Raw genomic sequence first — 15,132 nt, 5'->3', positions numbered from 1 at the left:
ATCTTTTTATCTCTACCATCCTTCAAAATACATTCAACCATTTCTCATTCACTTTCATCTTCTAAGACTCCGTGCCCATAAGCATAAGAAAATAAAATTCAGAAAAAAGAATGAAACTAAGCACCAATTTTCAAATAAATTGAATGGAAAAAAAAAACTACTAAGGAATACATATATGTTTGGAGATCCAACGTTTCTTTTGAACTATAATTCAAGGTTGTCAAACGTAAGCTTGCTTTAAATGTCTTAAGGGTGCCGCATCACTTTTATATTGCCCACAATTATATATCATTTATTCACGAAATTAAAAGAAAGTGAGATAAAATAGAAATAATTAATGATAAAGTAACATAGAATAAGGAAATTAGATGGATTTAAAGATAATTTTGAATGGATACATTATCTCTTTAATTAAAGAGTTGGGTGATTTTTTGGGGAATTATGTGAAGGTATGTATCATCTTCAACAATGCTAATTATGGGGAAGTTAATGCGATTATTATAGGGAATTAGTGGGTTCAAATAAAAGGAATAAAAAGCAAAAACATTGAGGTAAAAGATAATAAAGATTTTTGTCTTTAAAAATAATGGAGAAAACATATTCATAGAACACTTACTTTCCTCTCCACGCCAGTTAAATTTTCTGTTTTCCTCCTCGAATCTCGTCTGCAAAATTGTCATTCTTCTGAAAAATGGCGTTTTTTTCCTCGGTTAACTTTCCGTATCATTCCTATAATAATTATAAAAATTTAAAGAGGGCAAACAATAATTGAGTGACATCATATATGCAAAATAGAGAAAATTTTAAAAGACACGAAGCATACCCCAAAATAGAAGCTAGAGTACTGTTAAAATTCAAAAAGTAAATTAATAATAAGGATAAATAAAAGAGAAGAAACTCTATATTAATATCTCAGTAATGCAAAAAGAAATGACAGTGTAAAACTATAAAAGGCAAAGCATCTGTACTTATATTGAAACTATAAAAGGCAAAGCAAGCGTACTTATATTGAAACAGATTATTATGGAAGTAAGTAGGAGCAATGATATTAATTGGAGAAAGGAACGAATAAGGAAGAGGTGTAGCACAATGGGTTTATTTAGTAATAATGGAGTGAGAGACGGAGGCAAAATTTTGACACAACCTTTTAAAAAGGCATGCAGCGTATGGAAACATCACAAAAAGAGGCCGAAAGGATGCGTCAGTTTTTTTTTTTTTTTTACTAAATAACTAATAGGAGTTAAAATGGATTAAAAGGCCAAAATTATGAGAAAAAAGACAAATGAAAACCCTGCATTTGTGTTGTGCCACGTCAGCGGCCTATGTCCTGCTTTTATATATATATAAGATATAAGATATAAGATTTATATATGAAAAAAGATTATTTACTGCCGCGCGAAGCGTGGACAAGTTTACTAGTCTATATCGCTATATAATATAAAGTTACGCATAGACAAGGTGACGTGGCACGTCTCTATAGCCAGCATTCCTATTTATCCTTTTTCTCTTTTTTTTTGAATTTTCTCTCGTTTTTTCTATTTATATGCTATGTTAAAAAAAATCCAAAAGTCACTCTTTTCACTCTCTTTATAATTCTTTAATGATGATAAATGTTGCACCTTGCACGTTGTATTCTCTATAATAAGCAGCCTTAAAGTCTCTACTAAATTCTTCAGATGTTATGGTTCTTCTCCCCTCCTGTAAATTAATTTTATTTAATGTGTAGTATTAATCATGCATCAATGGTAGGAGCTAAAAAGACAATAACCTAAGCCTCTTAAAATCCATACGGTATTGTTTTCTACTACAAATTCCAACGGTCCCAATCAGGAAAAACAAAAAATTACTTTACTTCCCACTGAAATATAGTCAACATAACAACGGGTATAATCTTTTATTTTTTCTCTTATTCTACAATGGTGTTTTCAGTTCTATTTTTGTTTTGCAGGTCTCAATTCCACTGGCACCCAAGGCAGTAAAAAAAACCGATATATGAGGTATTGTTGTCAGTTCCTTTTTTTTTTTGTCAGGTTTTCAATTACACTGGCACCCAAGGCAGTGAAAAAATCAACATTGGAGGTATAAAACTTGCATCTTTTTTACTAGATTTATAAAATACATGTCTCAAAATTAACTTGGCAGAATGACTATTGAATAACTTTTCTTCAAGACTACACAAGCTTTGTTTTCGTTTTTTTTTGTTTTTTTTTTGTGAGTATTAGGTGGTCCTCATTCTTCAATGACGTTGCTGGCAAATGGATGTGTGTATTTCAATCTTCGCGTCTTTGATAGAGTGTAAGTTGAAAATTATTTTTTACTCATAGGGAGGGGAACACCCTCTGTTTCTTGAATCAATTAATTTGAATTCACAAAGGTTTTGTTTCCAAATTGGAGGTGCCTTATTATATGGCTATGTTGTTGTCCTTCTATTGGATGTTATTTCATCAGTTTCTGCCTTTCAATTATTCAGGCTCTACGATCACCTAAGCAACCCTTCAACTTAAAGGCGAATTAAATGAAGAAATGTGAGTTTAATTTAAGTGAGTGTTATTAGAAAAAATTGAAAATATTAGTGGAGATGAAGATTGATAATTCAAAGTTCGGAAAATTAGTCTTAGTTTTAAATATACATGTGAAACTTATGAAAATCTTGATAGTTCAAACCTCTACCATACATGTTGAAAATAAGGCTTGGCAAGCATTCGTAATAAGACGAACCTGAGACAAAATTTATAACTTCGAACGCGAGTTTTTGTAACTTTGCATACATCGAAAGTTATTGAGTGATTTAGCTTATAAAATTTTATAAACTTAGACCGGGGCCAAAATAAGAGTTTCAGTCGGCTATCTACGCACTTGCCGTATTTCAAATGATCGAATCCATTTGATGAATTATTCTTTTAGAATAGAGCACTGGGAGTGGGAGGAATAAGAAGAGCGGTGATTTGTAAGCATGTTTTGATATCTTCTACGTCATTTTCTTATTCTTGTTTTTCCTCTTTTGTTTAATGTTTATATTTTTAATATTCAATATTAGAAAATTAGTTCCTAGAATGAGATCTTTTATGTTTATATTTTTTAATATTCAAATATTAGAAAAAAATGGTTATAAATTCAATGAGATCTTTTATGTTTATATTTTTTAATATTCAAATATTAGAAACAGATTAGTTTGTAAAAATCAATGAGACCTTTCAAGTTTGTATTTAAATATTAGAAAAATATTACTTTATAAATTCAATGAGATCTTTCATGTTTATATTTTTTAATATTAAGTACCTAACAAATATTGGTTTGTAAAGTCAATGAGATCTTTTGTGATGTATCGCGCCAAGCGCGGACTAATTTAGTAGTATTAAAGATATGGCGAAGTGACTGCTAATTACCTCAGAAAAATTTATGTGAAGCAAGTAGGAAACTGATAAGCAGTTTTCTGAGAAAAGGTTAAATAAGAATTATAATTTTTTTTTTCCAACTGGAACAAAGATATATAAATCGCTTAGATGTTACTGAATTATTCAATACAAACATAAAATAGGCAATTATACCAAGTTGATAAAAATCCCAGAAAAGACTTATATAAACTTAAACAACTATCAGGCATGAAGCAAGTTATAGTACCCAATACCCATGATAAGTAATGCTCTTTCGATTGCTGTTTAGGACGATTCACACCTTCCCTTTTGCAATCGTAGTAGTAGCTACTATACTATTAGGGAGGTTGAGCTTATGAGGTTTATTTTAAAGTGTTTTTTTAAAAAAATAATTTTAAAGTCGTGGTCTAAATTTGACTCTTCACTTCCCAAAGTTTAATGCTTTGGCAGAATAGATAAAGAATAATTTTATTTTTTTAAGCAACCACTAAGAAATCTTAGTGGAGGGACATGTTATTAAATATCAAATAAAACAAAAACAAAACAAATATAGTCTCAAGTCTAAGCCGACCAAAAAAACAAAATAAAAAAGCATCAGAAACAAAATTAGGAAAGTTGAAGCATTAAGGTTTTTTCCTCTTCCAATTCGCTGGATCTGGCCGAAAAATGATTGGAATTGGACTTCACCATAGCTCCGATGCGAGCTTCTCTGCTCTGGACGTACTTTTTTGATCTTCAAGCTCTCACCAAGTGCTGTGAATCCATCGCCATGGAGTTGAAGATAAAGAAAAATAGGATAACAAAATAATTTCAAAATAATGATTAATTTTGATTTATTTAATTCATAATGATCGATTCAATCAAACTAAGTTACATAAGCAAACTTGGCTTCTTTTTAAATTTTAGTAGAGGTCTAAGAATGCATGTGTAGGCTGGTGGTGAATCATAACTTAAACAATGGGAGATCATTGGTATGGTTTCTAGATTCCTCTAAAAATTTGAAAAGTATCCTTACAATCATGAGTACTGTTTAAGTCAATGACAACTTAAATAATGGGAATAATTGCAGGGCTTCACTACCCACAGCCAAGTAATTCACTCCATCATGATTGGCTTAAGTTTATTTTACTTCTTGATCTTAACATTAGATGATATATAGCACTTTAAAATTAAGGGGTTGGCATAGAAAAGAAAATTCAGATATGCCATATAGAATGAGTCAACATTAAAAACCAAAAAACACCTCTGAAATAAATTTTTTTTTCAAGACTTAATTAAAAAAACCTTGTATAATCTATACTATTATAGAAGTATGAAACGCCAAAATAAAATGGCATATGCTCAATTAGTATTTCTCACTTTTCTTTTTTCGTCTCGAAAATAATATTTACTTTTTTCTATAGGAAATTTTTTACATAGAATAAAAAACGAAAAATATCATGGTTTTAAAGAAGTAAAAAAAAGACAAAAATTGATAATGTAAGGGTAAAATAGGTATTTAGAAAAGCCAACTAGGATTAAGGGGAGGGGGGGGGGGAGGGAGATAATGTCTATTATTCAAAGTTGGAGGGAAAGTTTGATTTTTAAAGTAAAGTTAGTAGGGTGTTTTTCACCATTTTAAAATATATTCCATATTTGGACAAAATCGCTACTACGATTAATATATTTATACTTTAGAGATCCACATTAATTTGGCAGTATTTATTTTTACTTTCTGTAAAAACTTATTCCATTGCAGAAATTAATTAACAGCACATCTAGATCTTTAGGCTCTGTATAATTTCATTCTCTTCAAGAGTCCATTTTTCTTCTTATTCTGAATTCCTACAAAAGCAGTTGAGAGATTAAAAGGGTTCTACGGAACTTCTATTTGAGTGCACATTAGAAAATTCTTACGTGGTTCATTGTATTTTGGGAGTAGAACATTACTTTGCTATTTGCATCGGGGTAGCGACAGAAATCTACTCTGAAGACAGTGTCATCCATGCCTTGAACCGGGTTTTCCAATTCAAACTCTTAATCTTCTTTATTGTTATTAATACATTTTATTTGTCTCGTATTTGTTCTTCTTAACGTGGTATCTCTAATATTTTTCCAAACAGCTTCTACTTATAACTTTATACAGGAACGAGTCATATGAGAATGAAACCATAAACAGAGTCAATTGGTAGAATAATAGGCTTTCTTATGAAGGCTTCCAATCGACTAATTATTCGTTAAGGTTTTTCTATGTAGACTTCAAAGCTTATTGAATTAGCTCCTATCACATTTGAGTAACTTAGGAATTGATGCATATGTATACATCATTTATTAATGTAATTTTCATACTCATTACAAACGCAAGTGCTTTGAGAGCGAGCACAGAATAAACTTGTAGGCTTGATGAAACCACAATATAGCGAAGACGAAAGTGCTTCATTAGTGGGACTGAATCTTGTTGAAGTTAAAGGACTTAGTCAGCCAAGCCTTCCATCGCCCTTTTCCATTCTGAGAAATCCCATGTGCCCTTCCTTCTGTCATCAGTGGCTGTTTCTGCTTCTTACAGAGGATGAAATTCCTCACCCCTATTGATCCTATCGAGTCTGATGGTCCTATAGCTGAAAATCAGTTCAGAAAAAAGGGCTGTCAATGCATCAAAAGCATTGATCGAACATGTACTAAGTAAGCAACGCAATGCAGTAAGACTAATTCGAACAAGTGAGGCTTCATCGAATCATGAGGGAGTATAGTAGCTTAGAGATTTGAGTTGTGTATGGAGAGTAAGTTAGGTGACAAAATCAACCCACCCGCCTAAGTTTGTACGGATTGATTTAAGACTCGTTTGCCTTGACTTGACACATTGAATCCGAAATAATCCAACATGCTCCTGGGTCAAACTCTATGTTTGCTCGAATCCTTAAAAATGTCAAAGTACCCAAGTCGGATCCTCCAAAGTGCATAACTTTTTGAGGATCCAATACACACTCTTAACACCAATCTTAAAGTATTGGAGCAACATACGTCAAAATAGTGTAACTTAATGGGTCAAAATGCAAGTCAAACCTAAACACACAAAATCAAACTTGGAGATTTGAGAATTATGTAAACACGAAAGAACTTAAATTAAAAAATACATTAGCTTTCACATTTTCAACAAGCCAAATGAAAAAAGAGAGAAGGTTAGGTGAGTCTGGTTATATTTCATAATTTGACCTATAATGACCCAGCCTTCTATTGAAGAACCTCGGGCGAGTTGGACCCATTAATTTACTGATTTGAATTGCTTAAATTTGACTCAGCTCTCTCTTCTGCAACTTCTAAGAGTAAGTATGAATATTGTTGATCCTCTCGGGGTTAAAAAAGAAAGAAAGATTGAGAGGATGTAAGATATATGTGTACATACCATCAATTCCAGCACTGGCTGAGTAAAGAAAGAAATCATTGACATCAGAACTCAGAACTGGAAGTCGGCCCTCTCGGCCATATTGTTTCAGAGCTGTGTCAACCACCTTAACAACCTTATCATTCTCACTCACAACAAATCTTAACGGTCCTGCACTTCCCAGCACATTGACCGTGATCAACAACCTAGTATTCTTGGCATTCTTATTCTCCTCCCCCTTGGACATCTTCTCAGAATATGATTTCATCAACTTTCTCGACATCATCCTTTCTTTCTTATTCTCAATCTTTTAGATTTTCAAAGAAGCTACAACGCTAGCTGTAGTTATTGGACACAAGGGAAAAGATGGGACAGATTTATATGAATATCTCAAGGGTCAAGGCCAATGCAACGATAGTACCAGGCGTCTTTAACAGAGCCAAAGGAGAGAGAAAGAAGAGTGGGCATCCAAATTTTGATGGGAAAAACCATTCAAGCAATGAGATGCTTGTTGTAAAGGCTTCTCCAAATGAAGTTAAAAAGAAAGGCGTGGAGGGATACGTTAGCTTCAACTAGGGTACTTTTGGGAGTTTATCAGAAGAAAGGGGAAGGCTGTGATTGTTGAAATGGACAGTGGATTCCTTCTCTGTTTTCTGCGAAAATGCTTAGCCTCTTCTTCTATCAATATTGTTACTAGACAGCATATGACAACTTCCATGTATTCCAACCAATTTAATGTTTACAATTCAAGAATAAAGAGAACGGATATTATAATACTACCATACAGAGAGAATAAATACACAGACAATTAGTTGACTGGCCACGCATGAAATTTAAATTTTCACTATGGGATTCAAATATAAAAAAATAAACTCACGAAGAAGCTAAATTAAATCCGACATTTGTACATTTTTTTAATCACCTAAACCTTAGCAGCCACTATCCGGACTGCTAATTACATCAGCCAAATATATGAGAAGCAAATAATGGAAAGATAAATAGTATAAAAAGATAATTTGAAAAAAGAATTATTAAATGCTTTTTTTTTCCACAGGAAGCTAAATTATTCGATAAAAAATAAAACAATTTCACCTAGTTGACAAACGTCCCAGAAATAATTATACAAATTTTAACAACTACCAGGCATGAGGTAAGCTATACATAAACTATATATAAACCTACTATGCCCTTTCGTGTGTTGTTTAGGACAAAGCCACGAACCCCTTTGCGATCGTAATAGTAGCTACTATAATAGAGGGGAGGTTGAGGTTTATATGTATTGTCGTGGCTTTGATTTGTCTTTTTGAATTTTCAAGTTTAATGTACGGAGTACTATGAATGCGATAGGCTAGATGTGAATCCTGATTTAAACAAATTGGACATTCATTGGCGTGGGAAAACAATTCTTTATCGTTTTCAGATTCCTCTGAGATATCGAAAAGAATCCTCACAAACAATAGCATTATTTTAGTCGATGCCAACTAAAATAAGGGAGTTATTGCATGTATCACTATGACGGCCGATTATTCCTTAACTCCATGATTCATCACTTGTATCGATGTTTATTTAATTTCGTGGCCTTGACATTGGATGATAGGACTTTAAAACTAAAGGGTTGGCATGGAAAAGGGGACTTGAGTTCATCATATAGAATAAGTCAACATTATTGAGAAATTACTTTAATCATTTGCTAAAAGTCTGAACATTCAACTCAAAACATTAAAAGAAAAAGAATGGAAGACTAAAATCTTGACAAATCACTTTGAACGCCCTTACATATCTTAGGGCGTCCATTATATACTGTCAAACACTTTGATTATTGATTTGATTATTGGGTATGGGAGTTATAGTTGGTCGAGAGAATCAGAAATCTCCATATATGGTCTTGAGCACTCTTTACCTCATGAGCTACCTTTTGAATCAATTCCTTTCCTTTTAAATTTCAACAAGACAAACAACATGAATGATGAACGAACACATTTATGGCTGAAGCTTATACATTAGTACGATAGTTAGCATATATACAATGACAACATTGCTTACTAAACATTCCTCAGACTAATATTTTCCCAATAGTTCATTACATAAATTGACAGGCTTGAGATCCGGATCCTGAAAGACGGCATTTCACACCTATGGCACACCTTCAGCAGGTAGACATGACATGATGAGTGCTACAGGAGCAATTTGACGATTAATAAGTTGTTCTTTCAGCCCAGAATGCAGACTTTCAGCACATATAGATCCCATGCTAGCTAAACGAGCTATTTCACGACCAATAAATTGTTCTTGGTTAACCCCTCTCCAGTAGTTGGTAATTGTGGGGATAGTTTCCAGTCGCCATCTATGAAGAACTTAATTTCATACCTGACAACACAAAAATATCTTCTTCTTTTTTATTGGTACAATGCAAAAGTTTCTTTTTTTAAAGGAAAGAACAAATACACTTAGTAGAGAGAGAGAGAGAGCAAGAATAAATTTACTCTGGCAAAAGAGAAACGCACCTTCCAGGTCTTAGAAACAATGTAGCTGAAAAGTGCATATAAGAGCCAGTGTACTCTGGAGATAAGTGCTCTCCTTGACTCCAACCATCAAAGGAACCCATTACTTGTACACTCTAAAGATAATCAAAATTCAAGGTCATAATGCCTTCTGTAATCGGCTGCCAAAGTGTGTACCCAATAAAAAACATTTTAAGTGATGGTAGATAGAAAACTCAGTGCTAATTTCTGGATCGGAAGTTCTTCAACATAAAATTGCCGATTTCCTTAGTAAAGAAAATTTCATCCAGCTAGGGGAAAGTTAATACATTGATTATGAAACTAGAATTCGTATCCCCCACCACAAGAAAAGCATTAATTTTTATTTTTTTTTAATAACAAGGGAATCCGCAGCCGCTACCCTTTGGGTGCGCACAGGGTAAACCCCGCTCCTATGCAATAGCATTAAACCTTTTTTCTTTCTATCTTATCATCTGATCGGATCACCTAGATTCTTTCAAGCCCTACTTGAGAGGCTTGGTTCTTTAAACATACTTAATTAATAAGCGACAGAAAGGTTGCAAGGAATCTTAGTATATCATGCTAAAAATTCCAGATGCCATGTAAAGCTATAAGAAACTCCAAAGATAAGACACGACCTATTTTTTTTTTTTTTGATTAAGCACCGGGTGTCCGAGTCTCTTTGAGCCCCGACTAATCCCGGGGGTGCACAGGCCCTCGGCAAGGAGTTTCCCGCAAGTGCACCACGGGTAATTCAGGGTTTAAGACACGACCTATTTTGTTCTCGAGACAAGTAAGCAATCAACAGAGTGTTCCAATTTAACTAAGGCGAAAAACTTTCAAGGGAAAATTGAGATGAAGGATTGGTTTTTTAACTTAATTTGGAGACACAATATCTGTGTCAGGTTCAGATATATAATAGAGTTATAGAAAGCACTGATGAATTATCTTACCTTTCCTAGAAAGGAAAAAAAGTACTGATATGGAGCAATCTGAAAAGAACGGGGGAAAATGATACATTACTCGTTTGAGTTTAATCTCAATAGGCCGAGCCGAAAAGACAGTAACACCAGACTAACTGAAACAAATTCAAAGTTTTCAATTTTCACAATGCACAAAAGGATCTTAAGCTAGTAGAGGGTTGTATGTCTACTCCAACTGTACATCATTTAATTGTCAGGTATCAGCCACCAAATGCATAAAAACCTAGACAGCAGTAGGAATTGCACAGTTCCAAATTGGTTAGCAGATATAGAAGAAACTTCCTAAAGAACTCACCTCTGCTACCCCAACCCATGATAAAGGAACCTCTTTGGCTTGTACAGCTTCCACGTCCTTTATTTGCTCCTTCAATTTTTCTTGTATGGCTTCACAGAACGGAAGTATCAAGACGGCAATCATGGAAATGGCAGGTTAAACTCATCCATAAACATAACTCTAGAATCTAATAAAGCTGGCACTGTCTGGCATTGAAAAGAGTCTGGTGATCAGTTTAAGGAAGCACAATAAGGTAATAATACCTTCTAAACGTGAAAACAGGTGCGACTGGATATATCTCCCATTAATTTTTCTTGAACCAGCTGGGATAGCAGATTTAGCAATTTCTTCAGCCAATCTAACCAAACCCTGCAAGTCAAATGAAATATAAGCTATCTTTACACTCTTTAAGCTGCTAATGCCGGTTGATAGAGTTGAAGTCCCACATAAATGTTGATTATCAACTGTCTAACTTTTCTCTTCTGGTTTCCGATAAGTGTTGTCTTCAAGTGTGGATAATTTCATTTAAGCATAAATCACATTCTAGTTGATCATGGCACAAATCATCACATCACAAGGGACCATAGGTTTGTTATAACTGGTATGCAAATGCATCAAATACATACAAATTACAATTAGATCTGAAGCAATAAAATTATAATAACACCAGTCATCGAAGCAAACCTGAATCTCAAGTTCGATGACTGAAAGCTCACTTTTGAAATTAACCAGTGCATCCTCCTTGGCTTGCAACTGCAGTAATATAGCATATTAGTTGTCCATCATAAAAAATAAAAAATAAAGATTGAGATTCCATGCAAAGCATTTTCCTTCATTTATCTGTAGCCATAAACCTTTAACTTCACACAGCTATCTATGGGTTTAATTCACCTATTGCATCGAGGATTCTTAGAAACAGATCTCATTAAGATTGTATTTCTGCAGAACTAAGACGCTAACTATATTTTCATCTGATTATAATTCACCTATCCGTCTATTACTAATATACCTGTTCAAAAAATTCTTGTCTGGTCCTCGTATTGCAGATGCTGTATTTCATAGGGCTTCACCAAGTGATTCTAGTTCCACTTTTGGATTCTAGTTCCACAAGTTTTTTAAAAAATTCAAAAATTGGAACTAGAATCCACTTGGTGAAGCCATATGAAATACATCATCTGCAATATGAGGACCAGACAAAAATTCTTTGAACAGGTAAGTAATAGTATACTAGTAATAGATGAATAGCTTGGAACTAAGATGGTGCAAGGACATTACAAAGTTAGGGATATTTCTATGCGAAAACCAAAAGAAAGTATGCCTTCTGTACAATTCCTTATCCCTGTAGTGACTATGAAATCTACCAAACTATTTTCATCTTTTACATCCTGTAGGTTACACCACCAAAAACCATAAGCATCTAAATTCATCTTCTATACAGTATCAAGTATCAACTTTCCCTTCGAAGCATCTAGAATTCTTTTCTTGCCATAATAATACCCAGCTAACCCAAGCAGATACTATTTTCCAGATCTTCCTCGCAGGTATCCTTATACCTTCAGCACTCCATCTGGTCAGTAACTCCTGTACTGTATAGGGCATGACAAAAGGAATTTTGGAAAGGTTTAAAATAGTGAGCAGATCTGTTTGCCACTGGGCAGTGTAGGAAGAGATGGCTGCAGTTTTCCTTTTCTCTTTTGCACAAAAAACACCTGTTGCATAATGTCAAACCTCTCCCATATCTGTAAAACAACAAACCTTGTAAGGGGCCTTGGGATTCCATATCTGTTTTCCATGGCCAGCTAATAGGATTTCACTCCTCACTGTTAATTGTTTTGTAACATGAATTAACAGAGAAGATACCATTCTTTTATCCCATCCAAAAAGTGCTATCAGGAACATCAACATTAAGCGCCACCTTCTCTAAATCATCCAACAGGAGAGAATTCTGGGTATCTCCCAATCAAACCAATTCCTTCTAACACTAATGCACCAGCATCTACTGTTCCAACAATCTGAGACCCAGACCTGTATTAGTAGTGAAACAAACAAAGGTCCAGATATTTGATCTTCAAAAACGTGTGACCTGTCCAAGCATCTTTCCAAAACCTTGTATGTCTACCAATTCCCCGCCTTAACTTTATGTTAGCTCAAAAGTTTGCCATTAGCTGCAAATTCAAAAGGCCTAACCGTGTGAATTATTAACAGGACGAGAGTACCCGAGACTATGTTCCAATATTTGCCAAATATTAATGAGGACCAGACAAGGATTAACATCAATATGAAACTGTCTCCCTCTTGTTCCTGTTCATTTGCGATGGAGAATCATCCTCATTATCAGTCTCATAAGAAGTATTTACGAGATATGAATGGAAAACCAGTAAAATATGTACCTCTCGCTTAAGCAACCGATTATATCGATTGGCTTCACTCAATTTATTGAGAAGCTTCGATCTTTCAGCATTGGCAAGCAGTAACTTCAACTATTAAGGTAGCAGAGAGTCAGTATAGCGCAATATACTTGCAGCAACAATAAAGATAATGCTCAACCAAGAAAGGAAGCATCCGCCAAAAGGAGGAATAAGAAAGAATTTATTTGGCTCTTGTAAGATGTTTGCTTTCTAATAAAGGTCTGCAACAGGGTCATAGAAAACCTTACCTCATCGCTTTTCAAAGGTCGGTCAAGAACTTCTTCAGGATCAGACTCACCAACCTCTGCTATGTTGTCCGATACTGCCACAGAAAACTCCTCCTCCAAATTTTCAGGGGTGCAAGATACTTTCCAAGAGGTACATGGTACACTGTATTTCCAATTGAGGACTGAAAATGATTTGCGCATCCTATGGAAACCTATTCTTGAATTGCATGAAGCCATATTTCCTCTAACTCCATCGATATTTTCCGCCTTGAACCTTATCATTGCCATTTATAGTCCAATTTGGAATAGGTCAGCATTTTTTTGATCAAGATTGTATAATCAGAATAAAGCGAAATGAGATTAAAGGATAACAGGAAACCCAAATTGGTAATAGAATCACATAAACATAAAAAGATGGATTCAAGTTGGCATACAAATGATAGTGCCAAATCAGTCCAGTTGAACCAGTAGCAGTAAGTTAGTAACCTTATGAGTGATCCATTGTGTAAAATATTTTTTACTGCATAGAACTTAAACTCCAAAAAGATTGAAAGGCATATCAAGATTCGACATTGCATCAAACTAACAGTATAATATGAAGTCTCCAAATCTTTTTTTAAAAAAAAAAAAAAAAAAATCTTGTCCATTTCCGCTCAGTGAGCATGGACCGGTATATATTGATAAGAAAGCAGTACATGATAGGAATATAGGAAATCCTATATTCCATAGCCTGCGAATGAGTTGGAGACATGAAGTCTCCAAATCACATAAAGAAAACCCTAACATTAAACTGCCAGAATTGAAGAAATCACCTTGGGAAGTTGGCTTGGCCAAGTGAATTAAGCAGGTTACACTCCATGATTAAAGACTTTCCTGTAGGCCAACACCAAAAAGCAACAATTTTGAAGATTCAGAGACTAAATTTATCTACCAAGGACAAAAGGGTACATAGAAAAAAAGCATAAGAACAAAAGACAAGCATAATTAAGAACAGGGGAAATGTAGTTTAGCCAATGAGTTACAACAAACAATTAACAGAAGTAGAAACAAGACAAGACGGTAGAAAAAGTAGTAATAGTGGTGTAACTAACAGGAATATGGATTTCAACCTTGGAGATAGTGAAGCACTTACCTTCCAAATGCTGAAACTCGAAACAGCAAGTGCTGGGGTGGTCAGCTCCTCTGTGGGAGAGAGCAGCATAGCAATTTGTATCACATTATACACGTGTTGGGTAATATGCGTCCAAGACCAGTCTAATTGGGCTATTTACAGGCGGCCCGTAGCTCTTATATGCGGATTCCAAGTTCAGCCCAAAGCACAGTTGAAATCGGAACCCCAAGCAGAGTTTTCAAACACTTTGCATATTTAAAAAGACACACTTTTCTACAAAAAAATCTTTATGATACCATCATCTTATATATATATATATACTGTGATGGTATCAAGACATCTTGATCCTTTAATGAGACATTACTCAGATCATCGTACCATCGTGATATATAAATATCTTGAGATGGTATCATGGGCTTATGATCTTCTCTTTTACCTCCATGATACCATCATGATATATAAATATACTGTGCTAGTATCACGGAGGAAGGGGTTTGGGCGAGGGGTACGTCGGGTAATATTTTCGACCGGCTGGGGTAGGAGTGAAATTACTTTAAATTTAAGGGGTATTCGGTGTTGTTTCCCTGTTTTTCATTTTTTATTTTTATAATACAACAACTAAACTATCTAAAGAAATGAAGTGATTGCACGGTTTGCCCTTCAAATGGACTGGTCTTTAATTTTGCCTTTCAAAATCGAACTTATGTCTAGTGGGGCATAAGTTCTTTAAGGGAGCTAACATAATTTATGGATATTATATTGCGTAACTTATGATGGCATAACTTAGGCATGAGTGCAATTTTGAAGGATAAAAATTTAAGACCAATCCATTTGAAGGACAAAAACTAAAGACCAGCACAAAAAAGGGACAAAAGTGCAAATGACCGAAATGA

General features: G+C 34.4%; 2 protein-coding genes across 3 annotated transcripts; both read right to left on the bottom strand.

Moving 5' to 3' along the window:
* Positions 1–5,648: 5,648 nt before the first annotated feature.
* On the bottom strand, positions 5,649–7,461 carry LOC132046712 (uncharacterized protein At4g22758-like). The gene is made up of 2 exons (XM_059437435.1): positions 6,757–7,461; positions 5,649–5,971 (listed from the first exon to the last, which is right to left on the bottom strand). The coding sequence occupies exons 1-2, from the start codon at positions 7,019–7,021 to the stop codon at positions 5,793–5,795; spliced, it is 444 nt and encodes a 147-aa protein (XP_059293418.1). The 5' UTR covers positions 7,022–7,461; the 3' UTR covers positions 5,649–5,792.
* A 1,178-nt stretch (positions 7,462–8,639) lies between these two features.
* Positions 8,640–14,403, bottom strand: LOC132046711 (protein PTST, chloroplastic). 2 transcript variants are annotated; one of them, XM_059437433.1, is made up of 9 exons: positions 14,261–14,396; positions 13,941–14,001; positions 13,150–13,402; positions 12,884–12,973; positions 11,178–11,246; positions 10,757–10,862; positions 10,515–10,603; positions 9,240–9,352; positions 8,640–9,102 (listed from the first exon to the last, which is right to left on the bottom strand). In XM_059437433.1, the coding sequence occupies exons 2-9, from the start codon at positions 13,985–13,987 to the stop codon at positions 9,000–9,002; spliced, it is 870 nt and encodes a 289-aa protein (XP_059293416.1). In that variant the 5' UTR covers positions 13,988–14,001; positions 14,261–14,396; the 3' UTR covers positions 8,640–8,999. The 2 variants fall into 2 exon arrangements, with proteins under 2 accessions (XP_059293416.1, XP_059293417.1); XM_059437434.1 differs by lacking the exon at positions 8,640–9,102 and having other exon boundaries at positions 9,279–9,397; positions 14,261–14,403.
* Between the last annotated feature and the right edge of the window lie 729 nt (positions 14,404–15,132).

Source organism: Lycium ferocissimum, chromosome 2 (genome assembly GCF_029784015.1).
Source record: "Lycium ferocissimum isolate CSIRO_LF1 chromosome 2, AGI_CSIRO_Lferr_CH_V1, whole genome shotgun sequence".
Classification (NCBI taxonomy): domain Eukaryota; kingdom Viridiplantae; phylum Streptophyta; class Magnoliopsida; order Solanales; family Solanaceae; genus Lycium; species Lycium ferocissimum.
Note: the sequence above shows the minus strand (reverse complement) of the source record. Positions and strands in the feature narration are given on the sequence as shown.